The sequence below is a fragment of the Pollicipes pollicipes genome, unplaced genomic scaffold (assembly GCF_011947565.3).
Source record: "Pollicipes pollicipes isolate AB1234 unplaced genomic scaffold, Ppol_2.1 Scaffold_3087;HRSCAF=3621_pilon_pilon_pilon, whole genome shotgun sequence".
NCBI lineage: Eukaryota > Metazoa > Arthropoda > Thecostraca > Pollicipedomorpha > Pollicipedidae > Pollicipes > Pollicipes pollicipes.
This window is the reverse complement of record NW_023596225.1, coordinates 17,339,366-17,360,318: the sequence shown is the minus strand read 5'-3', so window position 1 is coordinate 17,360,318 and position 20,953 is coordinate 17,339,366. Positions and strand designations below refer to the sequence as shown.

The window sequence follows — 20,953 nt, the reverse complement described above, 5'->3', positions numbered from 1 at the left end:
CTCTAGTCACACCACCACGTCACCAAGCTCATTCCGCTCAGCGCCGTCATAGCTCTTAAAGTTGCCACCATAGGCGGTCTCGCAGTCTCTCCATATGAAGTGAAGAAATGGTCTTACGGATGGATGGATGGAACCACCGAGCGCGATTCATGATGCTGCTCGCCGGTTGCTGATTTCCGCATGGCACATTTGCTTACAGGTTCATGTTTTAAGTTGCACAGGCGCTAAATCGCAGTGGCTTTAAACAAACTTCCAGATAAGCTGCTTTCAGCGAGAAATTGGATGCCGCGAATCCCACCTACTCAACATGGTCCAATTATTTTCCCGCCTTATTCACCTCTGAGCAAAGTAATGACACCACACATGCCCACCGTTAACAAGATAAGCTGGCGTTGCTTGGGCCTCGCCAATAGCGAGGTTCTGGCTAGCGAGCATTTTACCAGCGCGCTCACAGCGGCACCAATGCGACAAACAGCGCAGGCTAGCCTCGCCGCCGCCGCGTGCGGCGGTGAGGCTATGTGTGTACAATAGCGAGGTTCTGGCTAGCGGGCATTTTACCAATGCGGTCACAGCGGCACCAATGCAACAAACAGCGCAGGCTAGCCTCGCCGCCGCCGTGTGTCGCGCGACGCCAGCGCCGCGGCCTCGTCGCCGGCTGCGCGACTCTGACTCTGACTCTGAATCGGCGCAGAGCGGTGCAACGCGCCCTCCCGGGATCCGCTGTCTTCATTACGCGGTGTGTGACGGCGGCCCGCGGCGCCCGGCCGTCCGCCCTCCCCCGGGGCGGTCAGCGCTGACGACGGTGGCGGGACTGCGCCGGCCGCCGGCCGCGGCAGAGCGGCGGCCGGCGGGCAGGGGAGCACCTCCCCTGCTCTGCCCGGCAGCACGGGCAGGAACGACAGGCGAGCAGCGGCGCTCTGGACACGGGCGGGAGAGGGTGGTGCAGGTACATGCTGAGCTTTGCTCTGGAATTTGGCCGACTTCCCCATGTTTCACATAAAAACACATACTTCAAGCCGCGCAACACAAGGACGGAAGGACGCTGCGCTCTAGTCGCAGTAGTCATCAATTCTGAATAAGCTGATTTGTAAATAAGTAGATAATATAATTGATAGGCTAACAAGCACTGTATGGAGTTTTCCTGCCGTTGGTAGCCGTGGTCGCCAAGCTCGAAAACGCTATAACGCACCCTGGAAACGTTCCGGACAGCTTGGCACATCATTAAGTTTACTATGCCTCCGCAGCAATGCAGCTCGAGCGGTCGATGAACCCGGTAGAGGCCACGAATGGCTCTACTTCAGGAACAAATTAAAATGGTGGTAGATGTATTGTGACGAAGGCGAGTTCAAAAAGTCCGCCCTGCCGATTAACCTGAAGGCTACGAGGAACGAAACAGCTATCGGGCAATAATTCACAATTGTTACACATAAATCAGCCGCTAATGCATGGAATATGTGCGCCCAATTAGTCCCGGTAGCGCCAGCCAGGAATTCCACGGCAGAAGCATGGTGATATACATCTAGTAGCAGCTATGACGACAAATAAGATCGGGTGAACAAAATAAAGACACAAAATAAAAATAAAGACACAAAAACACACTTGCCCGCGGACCCATGGAGAACATTTATGAAGGTGCTTTTTGCTACTAACATATAGCCATCATTTGTATCAGATCAAAAGTGTTTTTGTCGCGCAAGCCACGCGACCGTAAAGCAAACCGATTTACCCATTCGCATCAGCGCCGAAGCCCAGCGAAGCACCAGGCACCGGCTGCTCGGACCATTGTGTCGTTGGATGTGGGCGAATTCTCAGCTTTTAAGTAAAAAGTGCTGAAGGCCCGTTCAGCTTTCTATAACCAATTTCTGAGGATTTTGAAGTACTTCGGTATGTAACGTAATGAATCCCCGCATTTCTTTCCGAACAAGGCTTAGACGCCGAATTCTTCATGCCTGAGATGTGTTTGACTATGACCATCGGCTGTCTGGGACGTTCAGACCGTACATGCGTCTCTCAAGACTTCCCCTGAGCGACCCTAAGTCCAACCGGCTTTGTAAAGATAGGTTGCTAGATGTCAAAGAAGGTCATTATAACTGTGGTCTTTATAAAACTTATAAAAATGAGCGTTTATAAAGGCACCGTTGGATGCTTAGAACCACGACACCCATCATGACCACTGTTTCAGCACGCGTACGCATACGACAGTGCAATGGCGCCAATAAAATGTCTCACCGCCAGACCCGGGGCCCAGTACACTCTCGGCCAGCGGCGTAGTTCCGCAAAATGAGCCAGGGAGAGGGGCTGGACAGTGAACCTTGACGAAACTTGCCCCAAAATACGCCAACAAATGTGTTTCACACCGGATTTGGCACACTTTCTCCTCAAATTTGAGAAGTGAGGGATGGTGGGGGGGGGGGGGGGGGCTTGTACTCAAGTGGGGAAGAGGTCAGGGGCTAGAGCCCCTCCCCCCAACTGAAAAGCAAACTACACCCGTGCCCTCGGCAGCGCCCGCCCCACCACTGGGGGGGAGGGGAGGGGGCCGGCTCGACGCCAGGCGGCGCCACCAGGACCGCGTCGCCACCGCCAGCCAGGAGTATCGATTGAGTCGGCCTTGGGTCCGGACTGATTTCACCTTGTTCCGATCGCGTGTCGGACGGGAGCACATCATGCGGGTGTAGACTCCTCCGGTGCTCCGCCTGCGGCCCAGCGCGGACGGCGGTCGAAGCCGCTGGGAGGCTCCCGGAGCATTGCCGGCTCACCGATCGCTGGCACCTGCGAGGCACGAGCATGGTCCGGGAAGCGGGGAGGGGCACCATCGTTGACGCGCAAACAGAAAGGAATTGTACGGGTCCACCAGCAGGCGTATTTTCGATTGGAGAAGGTGCACCGTCTGGCAGAGTTAGCCGGATATGGGCTCAGTCTTCTACAAGCGGCTCTGGAAGCGAGGAGAGCTTGAAGTGCAGCAGCTCCGGAAATGGGAGGGGTCTGCAATGCTGCAGGTGGGCCAATGAATGGAGTTTGCTGTGGGAAGCTTGAAGATTCAGCTTTTAGTCTGAACAGAGTCAGCTGTGATACGCAGGCCGACCGGTGGGCGGAGTTTGCTTTGCTGCAGCTCCGAAAGTGGGCGAAGTCTACCGTGCTGCAAGGCCCCGCCCGCGGCCTCCCTGCCTTTCCTCATAACAACAACGTCTCTCTGCCGTTCCTTTCGTCGTCGGTGTCAGGTGTCAGCCCCGCCGTCGCCGGTATCAGGTGCCGGTCGCGCCGTCACCACCATTTGGCGTCAGCAAAGGCGTCACGCTATAGGTCACTGGGTCAGGAGTCGGACCCAAGGAACTCTTGGGCAGATAGAACTTTGTCTGTGCTTTAACCACCTAAAGCGGCTTCGAAACAAAAGAGGGTTCCAGCAACACATGAGGGGTACTCACGCTCACGGCTGTCAACTCCATCCGGAGATCACGCCTCTGACCCGGCCACGTCGCCCGAGGCGCTGGCGTCAGCTGAGTGCTCTCCCACGGGCGGGCTGCAGAGAGGCCCGAGCTGCCAGCAACAGTCAGCGCAGCCGGAAAGGGAGCTTGACGTCCAGGGCGGCCAAAGGCCTAGTTCGGCGTGGTTGAGATGTAGAGCGATTCATCGAGACCGACAGCGGGATGGCTTTGCAGAGGGTATTGCCACGTAGTGTGGAGCGAGTCCGCGAATATTTCATGAGCACTTGCAGACGTCTCTATCTGCAGTGAAATGGCACGGGCTGTGCCAACTGCTAGGTTCTCACAGACCGACTTGACCGCTTCAAACGCTTCACTGGCCTCCAGTCTGGAAATGGTCAGAGATCTGTCTCAGCACTGTGCAGAGCTGTTAGTGGGCTTCGGCACTGACCACTATTTACCCGAACTACACGTGTCCAGAGAAGCACTTCCCGGTGCCACCCTCCCCCCGTCCCAGTTGGGGGAGTGCTCCAAGGGCCAGTGGCCCCGACCCAACCAGAGCCACGTTCACCTTATACCGCACGGCTGTACCTACGGCGACCAATGCATTGTCATTGAGCTTGTCGAAGGCGTTACCTATTAGAGGTAGGCCTTTTCCCACGCAGGAAAACGAGTCACTAGCTTTCATGATTCTGAGCTTTCACTTGGGACATTTGGTTCTCTCCAGCATGGGTTAGCATATCTTACAACCAACAACTTCCCAATACACTACAGCAATAAAGCTCCATCGCCGCCACCCGTATGCTGGCGCAAGACGGGATGCTGACCCTGGAGACGGCGCTGCAGTACTGAAAGACTGTTGCCAGGGCGACGACGCGGCACTCTTGAAAGGTTCTGCTGACGTCCGAGGTGGCGGGGCATCCCTGAAAGCCGCGCCTGCCCGGCGGCGTATTGACCTGGCCGCTAAACAGGAAGCCCATTCGCAGGGACGGGGCGCCGTCTGCCTGCGTGGCGGCGCCCGGCGGCAGAGCTCGTCTGGTCTTTGTCGGCCCGCCGGCTGTCGGTGGCTGCGATGCTCACAGTCCTCGCGCCGCGAAATACAAGCCGCAGCTCGACGCCGGGGGGTCGTTAGCGCGCCACCTAGCACCCACTGGAGCACGCGACAATGCACTTAACGACCATTCGGCGGCGGGACGTCTTCGGTTGTCTGGTCGCGAAATCGATGCATACCCGCGTTGTGACGCAGGCACTGGCCGCCGGCAGTTCCGCGCTGGTCCCGTGTGGCGACCGCCTCCCCCCCCCGGCCCCCCCCCCCCTCCCTCCTCCGGCTGCGTCGCGACGCAGGAGTTAAAGGGTAGGCGCGGGCGGGCCGATTCCGCGAGAGCGCTGAGGATGTCAGACGGTCAACTTCGCGCGAGTTTGTGGGAGGCAACCGAACCGGAACGAACTTCAAACGTGTACAACCCTCAGGCAATTGCAATGACAAAACTCCAGTTTTGAAGTCTGCGCAAATACGTTCCGGTCGATTGCAGTTTGCTTACTTATTCAAATTACCTGCTGTCATAGGTTTTTTTGACGTACTGGGGATCTCAGGCTTTATTACGTCGCCTGTCTCCTCTCATTCTGGAAGGAAAGGCGGGCACTGCGTGAACTCAGAATACTTCAATTGATAACAAAAGTTGTTTGAGGTCTGCATTGTTGTCCTTACAGAAATATCACGAGTGCTGCTTTTACAGCACAGGCCGGGTATTGTACATCTCCGTGGCCGTGGCCAGTGGAGCGCATGTAAGCCGCCACGCAGGTTCAATTGTGAACACTCTCGCCATGGTGTCAATGTGCCGAGAGCTCGCGGAACAACCAGACGCTACCACCTGCAGCGGGTGGGTCACTGGAAGTCGCCAGCCCTGCCACCCGCGCTTGAAGGCTCGCGGCCCCCGGCTCCGAACGTGGAGCCGATGCCGCTGCCCCTGCTGAGGCAGCACGACTCCTGGGGGAAGTTAACAACGTTTGGCGGCGGCGGCCAGTAAACGGGCCATTAACGTCACGTTTCAACAGGACCAGAATACATACCATGCTGCCGCTAGATTCGCGAAGGAGAGGCGTCCCTAACACCCCTGACCTCACGAGCAGGCAGCTGACAGGCAACAGCGTCTCGGGCTTCGGAGCCAGCCACCGGCTGGCTCTCCGTTTCAGGAACGACTCTTGGTAAATTATCGTGCCCCCGCCCAGAGGAATGCAATAACGTTGAGGCTTTCGGGCCGCCTGTGTAAATGAAAATAAATGAGTTGATAATGAATGCATTTACCGCCGCGCCGCTCAAAGGCGGGCCGGTCTTGTAATTGGCATCTCGTTTTCGCAGATGGCGCGTTCGGGCGGTGCGTGTCCAACTTTGCCAAGGACGAGGACCTAAAGAGGTAAGAGGTGACGAAAGCTCACCAAACTCTCAATTCAACTCAACGGGACTCAAGTCAACAACTCAATGCGGCTGATGGCAATTCACGGGAGCCGAGCGCCCCGGGTCAGATGTTATATAAAAACGGATATGAAGCACATAATTGGCATTTATACTGCATCTTTGTTCTCTAGAAGCGGCATCTGGTGACGTACAATAGAGGTGTGCATAAATTTAGCAAGAGCAATTTAGCCGCATGACGAGGAAAGCCCTTGCATCATAGCGCCTCGTTGCGAGACGTCGCCATATCCTTCTCGTCAACTCCTAGCACACACAACGATCGCAGTGGACGGGTACTGAACGTGGGGTCCGACTCGACCATTACAGCACACACATGCTTACCTGTCGCTCTCTGCGTGTCGCCCGCAGAGTGGAGCTATCCAGCGATGATCTGTCCGAGCTGGCCAATCTTCTGGGACTGCTGGTAGCGGAGGGCCACCGATGGTCACACATCTACACCCAGTGCATTCTGCAGACCAAGCTCCTGGCACTCGAGACCGGGTGAGTATGGCTCACACATCTACACCCAGTGCATTCTGCCGACCAAGTTCACGGCACTCGAGACCGGGTGAGTGCGGGCCACACATCTACACCCGGTGCATTCTGCAGACCGAACTCCTGGCACTCGAGACCGGGTTAGGGTGGCGTCAGCACCAAGTGCGTATAAAGTTCAGTGAAATACATTTTGATCGATGTGATTCAAGTGCAGAGTTGCCGGGACACTCGAGATGGGCCGCGCGAGAGCTGTGACGTCCCCACGGACGCAGCTTCCCCGCGGCCCGCTGAGACTGCAGCCCCGTTCTCCCCACAGACGGGATAGATCTCAAATAGAGATCAATAGCAAAAAATAGAGCAAAAAATAGAGCTCAAATGGCCGTAAGTGTGCGTAAAACAGCACAGACGCATGTGCAGATCAACCCCGGTTGATGCTTGCCAGTAGTGAGACGATGGAGCGAAAACACGGCTTGTCCAGTTTTGAAATCGTGCTTCGTAGGCCTCGGACAGGGTGCATTACATATAGCTGGGATATTCATTTCAAGCACGGATGAATGTGGCAACTCAATGAGCTGATGTCCGCTTCCATCGAACACAAAACAGCTTCCCGATAAGGTAGCTCTCGTTCCAAATGACTTTCTGTGGTATTTATTAACAGCTGTCTTAGGCCCTAGACTTTCGTTTCTTTTGTGGTTTTCGAGTTTGGACTCAAGTTTGTTTGATGAAAGATCTGCTTGACATGTGGTCTCTTGTAGTTGGGAAAAAGCCTGTAGTTTCAAACTCTTTACCAGTCTTTTAAGTTTGATTTTTAGCGGTTCAAAGAGTTTTACGTTTGGGCTTGGCCATACACTGCTCGCTTATACCCCTCAGTTAATGTAATTGGGTCATGCATTTTATATGAACTGGCATCTCAGACAAGCATGTGAAATGTCGAGTGCAGCTTGTCTTCCTCCAAATCCACTGCTTCACAGAATCCGCCTTGCAGCAGAAATAAATTTAAGAAACAAATAATGCAGTCTTTCAGAATTACACCACGCTAAGTTAACTTGTGCCACGCAGCAAAATCCCCACTGAAACTAGCTGCACGGGTCTTCACCAATCAAAATCCAACAGATGCCACACTAAGTCCAGCGTCGGCGCTGCTCCATACAAATGGTCTCGCCTCGTTAGTCTGTCTATATAGGTGGAGGCAACTCCGCTCTCTCTCGTCTGACAAGCGCCAGCAGCCACGAAAACAGGCGCCAAACAACTCGCCAACTTGGGGATTTGCAACACCTGGCTGATTCAAGTCTGTTAGTTGGGTTCGGGACCAAGCGGCATGCAGACCGGCACGCCAGCACTCCAGCGCCGTTTTGATGACACGGTGTGTCAAATCTGCAAGTAGCCGACTCCTGGCGCTGCGTTCCATGCGTCATTTACAAAGGAAAACTACCTGTTTTGTAATCATTTTGATTTATTAGGCACCACGAATAAAAGAGTACTTTTTTAGCAATGGCACGACTTGCACAGAGATTTTCCTGAGGTTGTTGCAACATTCATTTAGCTGTGTCACTGAAAGGCATTCTACCATTCGCATGTTTTTTATGTTAGCACCACAACATTAACATTGGCAGAGGCATTTCTTCGGCCATTTTCGCTAGCGTCATTCCCTTTTAAGATTATGCGCTGCGTCTCAGGAAATTATTTTCCTTAGCTAGCTATGCTGTTTTGAAGTAAAATGTCTAATGCGCGCAATGTGCATACATTGAATTGATGCAGCTGATGATCAATCTTGGCAGAAAACGCGATAGCGAGTTAATGGATTGTTGTTTTGCCGCTTTTATGTATTTGCATAGTATATAATTGTTTGACCTGTTTCTGATTGTCTCGTTTCGTGTTATAGGGCTGTTAAAACACTCGACATAATTCTGCATTAGCGGGTATAATACCGCACATTGTGTGTTATGTCCGCTAGCTCAATTTCATGAAAGGAATCAATTGGCTGATTGGCTATTTTGGGAGTCGCAGGCGTTAGTAACGAAGTAAAGTGGTGGGTTCGTGCTGCAGCGACCAATGATGTGCGAAAAATCCCGACCCTAAGAAAATATCGTCTACAAGAAATAAGCTCGGAGCACATAGTGCGGGCCGTAATGCGACCGTCGCAAACGACTTTCCTACCGTCGAGATTTCCAGCCGTATGTTGGGAGATTTGCTTTGGGCGATCAACGATGTCGTTCATTTGCCGAAAAAGTAAACTATGCAGATGTGTCCATTCACCGCGGGGATATTTGCGAAATATTTCTCCCTCTTTTCGATGTGTGTTACGTATGCAATGGACCATCTAGACAAACGTGGGGCTCCATGGGTGCTGTTGAAACGTTCCCTTTCCAAAAATGTTGGGCATTAAGCCTATGGCGGTGCATGAAAAGAACCGAGTTCAAAATCGCTACTTCCACTTTCTGAGACGCCCCTCTGTCTATGAAACGGAATCAATCTACCATCAGGTCGCTGGGTTTCGCGAGATGAAACCGTTTCATTATTTAGACCCGCGAGCGGTCTACAAGTACTGTACGCCATGATGTGATTGAAATAAGTTTTTGTTGCTATCAACGTCATGTCTGGAAAAGTGCAAGTGTTCGCCCCCCAACTATGCAGTACTTTGGGGTGAGTATGGCAGGCATGGCGAAGAAAATAACATCATGTGTAAAGATGAGGCAGCCATCAGCCCAAGACATATCAGTCACTGTATTAAAGAACATTCCGCAACCGGCGTCCAAAGTGTAAGAATCAAATGATCTCTATAAACAAAACCTTTATATTTCAGAAGTCGTCATTCTCAAAGTACCGCGCCCTGGCCATAAACCCAGTTCTCTGCTTTCCGGTTTTCCCCAGAGTCATGTCATTTTTCATGTTTCATGGCTGACCGAATAACCAATCATCTCAAATAGCCCGTCTTCAATTCAGACCACAGTTCTTGTTATATCGTTATCTGTTACAAATAAGAGCGCTAGGCACCTCCTCGTCGTCTACCGGGGGAAAAGACTGCGTGAACGGTGTGCTGCTAGTACCATTAAACTGACCAAGTTGGTATGTACCAATTTGTATTTCATCTCATTGTAATTATTACTAAGGTCTATTTGCATTACGCAAATATTTCTCTTCTTAATAAAGTGCGGGGCTTGTGAATTGTACTGATCTTGTACAGCGGCTAAATCGACGTTTTCAGGCACTCAAACTCCGCCAATCCACTCAAGTACAATAGAACATTTGCACAATAACAAATATTTCACCTAGTCTTAAAATAAGATATTAGTATATATCATGCAACCATCACACCATCTATGGAATAGATACTGAACTATTTCGCTCCATTTCCGCATTTAACTTATCATTTAAGACGCCATTTTGAATAACTTGGTTTGCAGGCCAGTAACAAAAGAAAGTCAATACGAGACATAAAATCTTTTAATCCGTCCATATCCCACCTCCAGCAGCATTCAATTACTGTGTAGCAAAGGTGTTGGCCGTACCTTTAGCAATGTCCGTGACTGAAATCGCTTGGACCCGTTGGGCCGACAGCTTTGCTTACGTTCAGCTGTTTACACTTTGCTGAAATGTTCAGGTGCGTGGGTAGCCAGCTTGGGAGCTTAGCGTTGTGAACAATATAATGGTCTGTTTTTGTTTCCGTCTCTAAAGGAACTTAGTGCGGTTAATTCCTGTCCCGCAAAATATTTCCCGATTGTTGGGATAAGCTTGCGCTGCCCGCTCTACCGTGGACCTTGTCACAGATAATTCGTTAACCTCGGGTGTGTCATTCGGGCTTTATGACGCCCATATGGCAGAGCCATGTGCTGGGGCTGTATGGCTCAGCCAGGCTCTCACCCTGGCGGGAAGGGTGGGCACCGCGGGGAATCCAATCGTGTACCGGTGGTTTCCCAGACGCGCAGTGGTTAACGCAGGCGCGTTAACCGTTACACTTGCAACACCCAATTCGTTGACTTTAGTCCCTGAACATTCATTATATTCTAACTAGGTCGCACGTGTAAGTGCCGACTGGCGTAGAAAAGCTAACTTGCAACCAGCGACCTGGAATGCGAACTAATTACTTGCACGTTCTTCATCGTCTCGCGCTTTGAAAGGAGTCATCGGTTTGATAAATTGTCTAAAGTAATGTCATGAGGTCAGAAGGCCGTGGGCGCAAAGTGACCTTAGCAGTCGGCACGCCTTAAAACCCCAATCATCATCGTGTTCATAAGGACAGTTTGAGTGGCCCTATTATAGCCCTACAAAGTGGCCCTACAAAGGAATTAAAATACCAACATTCAGCCATATGTAATCATAAGGAGCCATTGCATTATTTATATGTTACAAATGAAGCTCATTAAAAGTGTTTTATTGTAGTTTGAATTGGTGCTGTTAAATGCGTCCAGGATGACAACGCAGAGTTGAGTAGTTAAGAAAGAAATAAATGCCACAGAAAACTCAGGTCTCATTTAACGAACACCAGTGGTAAAGGTAAACAGTGGTGAAGGCCCATCACCGAAAACTGTCATACATGCAGAGTTAGAACACTTAAGCCTACACCTAGCGTCTCGGTCGAAGAGCACACATATGCGTTTTTCATTAAAGCACTGCAATAGCACACACGTTTCCTTTGCTCCGCCGTCTTCTCAATTTTCCGTTGCATCTCCGGCAGCGGCCTACATCCGATCCAATGAGGCCACCCGAATCGGCCCCCGGACAGAGACGCTCCGGCCAATGATCACGCCATCCTTCCCCTTCCCCACTTCACCTCCGCGACACGCCATCCACGGCCCCAATCAACGTCCGACCCGGTCACAGACCCGGCCGCGGGTCCGGTCGCGGGCCCGGTCACGGCCCCGGCCACCGATCGCCGCACGCCCCCCCCCCCTTCCCCCTCCCCCACCACCTACCTCGCCACAAGGTGTCCGCGGACCGTGGACCTGATCCAGGTCCGGCCTTAGTCACGACACGCTCCTGTACACGTCTGTCGGTGCGGACCTGATCAGCGGACACGATCAACGTCCTGCCTTAATCAGGGCACGCTCCTCTACACGCCTTACAGTACGGACCTGATCCGCCGACCTGATCAAGGTCCGGCCTTAATCACGACACGCTCCTGTACACGTCTGTCGGTGCAGACCTGATTCGCCGACCTGATCAAGGTCCTGCCTTAATCACGGCACGCTCCTGTACACGTCTCTCGGTGTGGACCTGATCCGCCGACCTGATCAAGGTCCGGCCTTAATCATGACACGCTCCTGCACGCGTCTGTCGGTGCGGACCTGGTCCGCCGACCTGATCAAGGTCCGGCCTTAATCACGACACGCTCCTGTACACGTCTGTCGGTGCGGACCTGATTCGCCGACCTGATCAAGGTCCTGCCTTAATCACGGCACGCTCCTGTACACGTCTCTCGGTGTGGACCTGATCCGCCGACCTGATCAAGGTCCGGCCTTAATCATGACACGCTCCTGCACGCGTCTGTCGGTGCGGACCTGATCCGCCGACCTGATCAAGGTCCGGCCTCAACCACGACACGCTCCTGTACACGTCTCTCGATGTGGACCTGATCCGCCGACCTGATCAAGGTCCGGCCTTAACCACGACACGCTCCTGTACACGTCTCTCGGTGTGGACCTGATCCGCCGACCTGATCAAGGTCCGGCCTTAATCACGACACGCTCCTGCACGCGTCTGTCGGTGCGGACCTGATCCGCCGACCTGATCAAGGTCCGGCCTCAACCACGACACGCTCCTGTACACGTCTCTCGGTGTGGACCTGATCCGCGGACCTGTCCAAGCTGCAGCCACCGATCGCGGCGCACCCTCTCCGCCCGGTCAGCCCATGGCGGGCGGCGGCCGCGTGCGGCTGATGAGAGCGCCCCGCTGATGGCGGCACGCTCCCCCTCTCTTGAGGTGGGGTGGCCATGCACCGGCTCGAGGCAGGATGAGTCGCTGGCCAGAGTCAACACAGCACTGATGGAGAGGGGCCACGCGCGGCAGTCTCCGATACCGCTCTGCTTGATGTTGGAAGTCAAGTGGTCGTGAACTGGCGGAACACGAGCGAAACCAAGCTCATATGAGGAAAAAAAGCGGAACACCGACGCACGATGACATTATGCTCTAGTGGCACTCGGGAGACATAATGGGATCCATCTCGTTAGAGGTCGGATAAACAAGTTACTTACGGATGCTGCGCTCGAGTAACACACGCGGCGCGCAGCGCAAAACATTGTGTATTTGTGTTTTAATAATCGCGTTTTGTTCGGTGTTTGGCTAAGTCAAAAAACCTCCGCGCCCTGATGAGGTTTGTAAACAAATTGTCCTTCAGTCAGCTGTCATCAACAGGCTTTTGCAGCAGCTACCAGCTGGGTGTCCGTGCTTCCAACGTCCCTCCACTAAATCACGCTATGCGTCATGCTCGCGACGCTAACGCAATTAAGATGCGTCGATATCTCCAGATAGAACGGTTGGCTGACTATTTCCGGGGAAGCAGCTTCTGAATAAACGCTTTGCCACTTCATCGGCTTTGATAATGGTTAGAAGTTCTGCGAAACGTCAGTGAAAACGTGTCTCACGCTGCTCCAATTTCCTGATCACGTTCACGCGGGGACAGATTCCCAAACGGCTGGGCTCGGCGCATGGCGTCCACAGGACAGTCAGCGCCCGGCGCTGCGCGGCGTCGGACTTCGGCCGAAGCGCCGCGGGCGGTATTAGATGCGAGAGCGGGGTGGGGGAGGGGGTGGGGGGTGGGGGCGGCGGTGAGTCGGTCCGAACCTGCGAGCAGCGGCCGGCAGACCCGCTCGCAGTGACCTCACCAGCCCGCTCTCGCTGACCTCGGCGTCGTGCCTGTCCTCAGGCAGAGGCACGATGGCTCCGCCTGCGAGCTCGTCAACGACCAGCCAGGGCTGCCGCCGGGGTCACACGGCGTGCCGGCCCTCCCCGTCGACGACGACGAACCTCCGCCGCAGGTCAGTCGCCGAGGTCGTCCGCGCCGCCAGGGTCAACGGCCCATTGCAGTCACCGAGGTCAACCGGGCCGCCCCGAGCCGACCGCTCACTGCAGCAGCCAGCCGTGTTGTGGTCTCACAGCCAGCCGTGCTGTAATCCCACAGCCAGCCGTGCTGTGGTCTCACAGCCAGCCGTGCTGTAGTCTCACAGGCAGCCGTGCTGTGGTCTCACAGCCAGCCGTGCTGTGGTCTCACAGCCAGCCGTGCCGTCGTCTGACCGTGGGCCATTTCGTAAGTCGTGCAATGTGGTCTGTGGCCTCGTCGGACCAGCGAACCACGACTTTTCAGACATGTTTAGAACGCAAGCGTGCAGGATGTGAGGCATCATATTTGGCGCTTAGCAGTTGCCATGAATTGTTGTCCATGGTTAGGAACGTGCCGGTTACGAGCCACCACTTCCACTGTTGCGAAACTACTTGCATCTTTAAATGCTTTGATGCCACATGTGTCTAACAACAGGGTACACTGCGGATTATGATTCATCCACTTAGTGAGGTTTGATTTTCACGATATGGTGATGGACGGACATAATTGATGTGATAAAAGCGGAGAATCGCTCCACCCATTCCCTGGAACATTTCCACCGCTGCTCCAGATAGCCTGGGTACACCTCAGTGGCAGGTAATGCGCCACAAACAAAGATAATTGAATCTAACTACACCCTTAATACCGCTTGATCAGAGGCAATTGCAGTGGAAAATCCGGTGGAAGGGGTAAGGGACCACGAATTTCCCATCCTTGGGCTTCGAATGACTCGCAACCGACCAAAGGGATAGAGGTACTTACTACAAAGTGCAACAGCCTCAAGCTCAGCAGAGGAAGTGGAGAATGAGATCCCAAAGGTAGACAAAAATGATTCTTGGCTGATGAGAGGATCGTGGTTGGAAAAGTTTTAAGGCAAATCAAGCTGTCCAGGGGCCCTACCCTGTTGCCGGAGGCCATATTCATGTACCTGCCGAAGCGCTCTCAGTCATAAAGGCACCCTCCGCAGGTTCGTCCCGTTTATTCGGAAGGCTCTTTGCCTTGTCGATACCCTATTTGCTACCCTGGTGAGGCACGCTTGATCTCTGAGGAGCCCTCTACAGGTTTTTTTCTATTTTGCTAGAAAACTCTACGCTGCTGCCGAGGGTCTATCTGTTAACGCGCGGGATGCTCTCAGTCGCTCTTGGGTCCTTCACTTTGGCCTCGGGTTTTTCGCATTCGCTCGCCGGGCCGTGCGCTGGTACCATGGGCCGTTTGAAGGGAAGGTTTCACCTTTAAAGACAATAAAAAGACAAATAAAAGCAGGCATCATATATGACAGAACAAGGTGGCTTATAACTATTAGAATACTTTTTGGGCGGAAAAACTGCTCTAGACAGGACAATTCTCTGTTCAGCAAACATGCTCCTCAATGCGCCATGGTTTGATTGCTTCATAGTACCTCGCACAACATTGATTGAGAGCCAATCGACGGCCGTTATGTCTGGAAATCGCGCTCACGAACGCCAGATATGAACGTTTTGATAATTATTTGTTTTGGCCTTGATCACCACATGGCTTATGGAATGACAAGATTTGAATGGCATTATTATGACGTCATGAATGCCAGGGTGACTTTGAAATATTTCCCCGATATGCCTCTCCCCATTTTCGCGAGCGTGTAGCTCAGAAACTAGAGAGGCTTAGGTCTTAACAAGGGTTGAGCTGGGAACATTTTTTCTCTCATTCTTTCTCTCATGTGAACATTTTCTTCCTCTCTCTCTCTCTCTCTCTCCTCCGGATTTCCATTTGCCCTGAAGGCTCTTCGCTGTTTACAGGGCCCCGCATGTTAACATGCACGCGCGCATCTAGCACACGGTACGAGAGGGAGGAAGAACACGGGTTCCAAACGTGGTCTGGACCATGGTCTTTACAAGGTGTTTAGAAAACAGTTTTTGTTTACTCTTGGCATTTAGCCTATCATGGAGGAATTTCTGATCCTCACCAGGTGACTTCTATACCTTCTTTATCAAAACGTATGTTTTTTCTTCTTTATATCTTTGCGACATGTTTTTTATACTATATATGTGGTCATGCATGCTATATATTCAGCCTATTTATGGTGAACGCCCGTGTCATTTCGGATTTGTGGCTGGTGCGTTACAGTTTTTCAGTAAAAGTGCTACTTTTGAAGGCTTTAACATCCATCTAAATCGGCGATGCATCGTGACTGTGAATGTCGTCACTGTCAGTGATCAAACTGTCACTTCAAAAATCATGTGTTCCTCCTAGTTGTCTACTCTTCGCGTGTCAACGGTTGTTGCCTGTCAGTCAACGGCCTTTTCCGAGAGAGGTCAGTTAGACGATGACCCCAATAACCATTGGCAGGGTCCTACGCACATCGAAGCCGCGGTGCACGTGCCCCTTCCTTGTCAAATTTTTGAGATGCATAAATATGTACGCGAATAAATGTTCGCAAAAATTCCAGGCAGACGTATCAAAATGAGATGTGCGCATGGGCCCGTTTAACTTTTTTATCGGATTTTTTTTCTGCCCCTTCCACACCCTCCTTGTGAAATCCTGCGTGCGCCTCTGCCCATGGAAACTTGTAAGTTTGAATGACACCCTGGCCAAGTCCTGGATCCGTCATTGAGCAGGTGGCTTAAGACATGATCGACTTAAATACATGCACAGCGGGTTTCCTGATATTTTTCACTTTAAGCAACGTTGACTTTATAGATATATATATATATATATATATATATATATATATATATATATATATATAACGCTTTACTCGGTAGTTGTGGAGTGACCCCGTCCCGCACCGAGAGCTGTAATTCAGGTCAACTGTGGTCGCGTAGCGAACGCCGTAGATGAACCAGAACAATGATGGTGCACGAGACTCTGTACACATACGCCACTTCTCACATTGTTACAGCTTTCAAATGCATCCAAGGTCATCATCATTAGTTAGTCGCGACGGCAGATGACCAGAGCAAGCTTGTTGGTCTCCAAGATGGACCCAATAGCCGTCGAGAGGACAGCCGTGATTGCACCATGCTTTGTACCAGCTACCGCTGCATCCGGCTACATCAAGACCCTAGATTTCTGTCCCGAATGACAGAGCACCCGCCAGCAGGCACCGAGCATGTACTCGGCCGGCAAGTGGATTTGACGCCACCACAGCATCGTTCCATCTTCCGTTTGGACGCTATTTTTAATAACAGGCTCTGCTTTCCTGAGAGTGGAGCCAAACTTTACTCGGATTCCTGAAATCTGTTCATTTCGCTCGCGGTTCTCTGCGCCGGCCGAAGTCATTTCGGCCCATTTGCATTAGGGCCGCGCCGCTGAGGGTCGTTTGTTTGCAGTCGGCGTGCGCGGCGGCCGATCGCGCGAACCGTCCATCAGCCGGAGCGCGCGGCCGGCCAGGTGGCGCTTGCTCGCCCACACGAGTTATGCAGCACCCGCTGCTCTCGCAGAGCTTAGCTTTCGCGTCGACGCAAAGGCGGTCTGGTGTTGACATCGATATGCCGGGCTGCATCGCCCACTGGGCTGTCGCAGCGGCCGGGTCGCGGGCTCAGTTGACTTGTTTCCTGTAACGTGTGGGCTGTGTCGCGCACTCAGCCACCGCCGCCTGCGATCTGAGAGCTCATCTCTTTTGTTTGCTCCGACGAGTGGAGCTAAGACACCCACAGGTCCTTTGAGTTTTAGATGGTAGCTATTGCTGGGAGGTAGAGGGTCACTGGAAGGTGGAGACAGACGTAGAACTCCGCTGTCTTTCACAGCGGCCAGCGTCGTCGCACCTGACAAAGCTGTCCCGGCCCCTCACGGACACTGGTTCACGCTGTTGGACTTTGAGTAAAGTCATAGTTCATGCAAACCAGCGAGCCTAAAGGGAGTGTCCCAACCTTGAGCACATTTCGGAAGCGTACTCTGGTGAAATCTCAAGACTACATACGTCTACCAATAGCACTGGGTAGTGCCACCGCAGCACCATCAAAATGTAATCAGGAGATGAATTTCGACTTTTTTGGACCAGATTGCGCTATTAACGCTTTGTAACAGCACTACACTTCTTTCTTTCTTGGTGGCCCAAAAAGTGTCCCGAGTCCGCGACAATTGCAGCTGTCGTGACCGCCATCGTCATAGCAGCCACCGTCCTCATGCCGACAGCAGTGTCTGCTTAACGCTTTTGACAGCTGCTTCGGGTTAGAAGTAATACTTTTGAGCTGTTCTAACCCACTCCTTGCGGCCCCGCAGGCCTAAAAGTGGCACCTGTACTCAGATGAGCAATGTCAGCACGAATTTACGCTTGTGATTGGCGCGGCGGGCGGCAAGGGTCATTTACCGAGAAGTGCATTGGTGGAAAGTTTGAACCATTGCGTCACTGTAGATCGTGTGATACTCTGTTTTCCAAAGCTGAATTTGTTCGAAAAAAGCCACTTTGCTCAGACCATTGGGAGAGAAATCAAAGCCATAGCGCAGTGTTTCTTTGAATTCGTGTGATGTTAGTTTCATGTTTGCAGATCTTTTTTTCCTTCTAAAAGAGTGTTTCCAACTCTCGTAGCATTTCTCACGCAAACATTTTGACAAATCAATGTGTTGCAAGCATCGATTGCAACAAGACATGCGTCGGAAAAGGCAAGGCAAATCAACGCAGGACGTTACTTTTGCAATGGGGAGCAGGGAGTGCAATGATATTTCTCTCGTGGGAGCAGCTACTTAGAATCAAATTCTGAGTTATGCAGACGAATTTCGAGAAAACTGGTTTTACCGACCAAATTGGACGCGTTCAAACTAAACATAATTGGAAGTACGAAACAGGCGGCCGATGAATGGTGCCCGAAATCGATGGCACGGTTTTAAAAAGTGATTGTCAAAGTTCAGATCACAACGGCGGCTGAAGCCCTCACGCTGCCAGTGACTGTAGTCACTGGCTACGGTCACTGGCACTCGAAATGTCAACGGGTCGCCCGTTGTCGGCAACGCCCCTGCGTCCAGGCAATATGTCCCCGGAGAGACGTCGCACAGGACGGATACCCATGTAAACAACAGGCCTGTCCAATTGGGTTCCATCTGGTGCCGGGCGCCAGCCAATTAGCGTTATTCTGACGGCGCCGCGCCGCACCGGCCGCGTGACGTCATTTTGCGTCTCGAGCAGTTGCAAAGCGCGCGCTGTGGCTGTGTGGGAGGCGAGTGCGCTTTAATGGTGCTTTGATTATTGCAGCGCTTTAGTCTGTTGTGTGACGGTTAAATACAAAGCGCAAAACTGACAGCATGTCACATGTTTGGGATTCGTTTAGACCGGCATGCAGATTTGAAAAATCAACATCCTCTGCTTGTTCTGGAATTGTGCAATTTGAAAGCTGTCCTTGGTGCAAATGCAAAATAATTCATCATGATAACATATACTATAGTATATATATATATATATATATATATATATATATATATATATATATATATGCGTGTGTGGATGTGTGGGTGGGTGTATTCGACAGTGCAACACATCATTCAGCTTATCATTAGTCGTTGAGCCATCAATAACCGACAAACAGATGTGATGGGTCCCCTGTCGTTTTATGACGGGATACTTTGGTACCTCTGGTACCCAGAGATTAGAGACAAACATGTTGCTTCACGTAGTCTAACACCCAGGGAATATTGTTTATATCCTTTTTGCAAGCGCATTACTGCACGTGTATGCAGCGGCGCAGCCAGACCCTCGATAATTGGGGAAGGGGAGGGGTACGGGATTGACGAAGGGCCTCCCACTGGTGAAAAGCCCCCAAAGCATATATTGCCCGGATTTCACCCATTTTGTTTCGAGGACCCCAACTCTCTTTACTCTAATATATTTGCCGTCTCCTTTGAATGGAACAGAAATCATAAGCCATTGAAATGCGTGATTCCACTTGCATTTAGAAGGTAACAAAATGATGGTACCTGATATTAAATTGCGGCATAGGATATATAGGTCGCCTGCGCTATTAACTTGAAAATGGTCCATTCGTCCGTTCTGAAACAATACAACCAGTGACCTTTCAGGATTTTGTTCGGAGTTCTTCAGAGATACCTTCAAAGAAAGCTCCCTGGCCCAGTTGATCGAATATCAGCGTAAACCAAAATGGGGTTCAGAGAGAGTTGGCCCCGTTGGCACCTGGTGCCAACCGTGGCCCCGTTGACTAAACATCAGCATAAGCCACAACGGGGTTTAAAATTTGTATCGATTTCCCGAAACCTTGCTCGTCCAGGAATATTAATGCTTTCTTCAGAATCAGTTAGTGACAACAATAAAGAAATAGCTCTGCGCAGGCGCGTTGGCAGCATCCTAGAGCAAAAACACTATCGTCTGACGTTGCACTCCCCATATGTCGCGCGGCATCGCCCCGCACTAACACCAGGCGGTTACCAGTGGGTGAGTGAAAACGACCACGTATCAAAAGTAGCACTCAAAACGTTTGATACAGTCGATTTGTACGCGTGAAAGGTAATCTTGATCGTTGATTTCACCTGTACACTTGCAGACTGATATTCGAAACGGATTAGCACTTTCAGCACCACCAACACGGCGTATGGTGGAGCCTCTGTTGTCCGTGTTGCTGTGTCAGCTAGTCCTTTCAGAACATAAGCGTTAAGATTGCCCAGGACAAATCAATATTCCAGTCTAGCTTTGAATCCGCGCGAATTGACTTCGAAAGGCATGTGAAGTAATTATCTCAAACACATGGTCTTTCTCGCGCGGCCCGCCGCCTAGCGACTGGTGTTAGCTGCGGGGGTTACCGCCGCCTGGTGAGACTGATTACGTTTGCCGGGATAAAGGGACCCTACCTCGTGTGTACAATACTAGAGGGAGCGTTATCTCTGCCGGTCAGGGCCTAAAGGCCTGCTCCGTCCCGGCTGAGGGGCTGTTCCGTCCCGGCTGAGAGGCTGCTCCGTCCCGGCTGAGGGGCTGCTCCGTCCCGGCTGAGGGGCTGCTCCGTCCCGGCTGAGCGCCTGCTCCGTCCCGGCTGAGGGGCTGCTCCGTCCCGGCTGAGGGGCTGCTCCGTCCCGGCTGAGGGGCTGCTCCGTCCCGGCCGAGGGGCTGCTCCGTCCCGGCTGAGGGGCTGCTCCGTCCCGGCTGAGGGGCTGCTCCGTCCCGGCCGAGGGGCTGCTCCGTCCCGGCTAAGGAGCTGCTCTGTCCCAGTGCGGAGTGTCTACCATGTACCATTCAGACGACGACGACGTTGTTCCCGGGGCTCACCGGTCGATCCGGAGGCTCACGAAATGATGCATACATACACCAGTCCACTCCATGACGCGAGAGGCCTTCTCACTGAGGCAGTTGGCCCCGGATCGACGCAGTAGCCTTCGATCGGTCCCTTACCGGCGCAGGGATCTGACGATTGACACAGAAAACCCATTTGAGCTCATCAGGCTTCTCGTTGACACGGGGCTGAGGGTCTTCGTTCGTTGCGGAGACCCCTGTCTGACACAGGGCCCCCCATTGTCTTATTGTGGACCCTTTCATTGTCATTTGCCATATCTCCCTCTACTGCCAGAGGACCCCGACCAACGCCAGAGGCTCTCTAACATGTGTGGTCCCGTCACTGTCTCTGTGCAGCAAATGGG

General features: G+C 52.3%; 1 protein-coding gene across 1 annotated transcript in view; it reads left to right on the top strand.

Annotated features, from left to right (window-relative positions):
* Nucleotides 1-20,953, top strand: part of IA-2 (tyrosine phosphatase IA-2) — a gene marked incomplete in the record, with an annotated part of 128,911 nt that overhangs the window by 21,391 nt on the left and 86,567 nt on the right. The window contains 3 exon segments of the mRNA XM_037212632.1: nt 5,779-5,833; nt 6,241-6,372; nt 13,229-13,340. Of these exon segments, the coding sequence (XP_037068527.1) occupies nt 5,779-5,833; nt 6,241-6,372; nt 13,229-13,340 (299 nt within the window).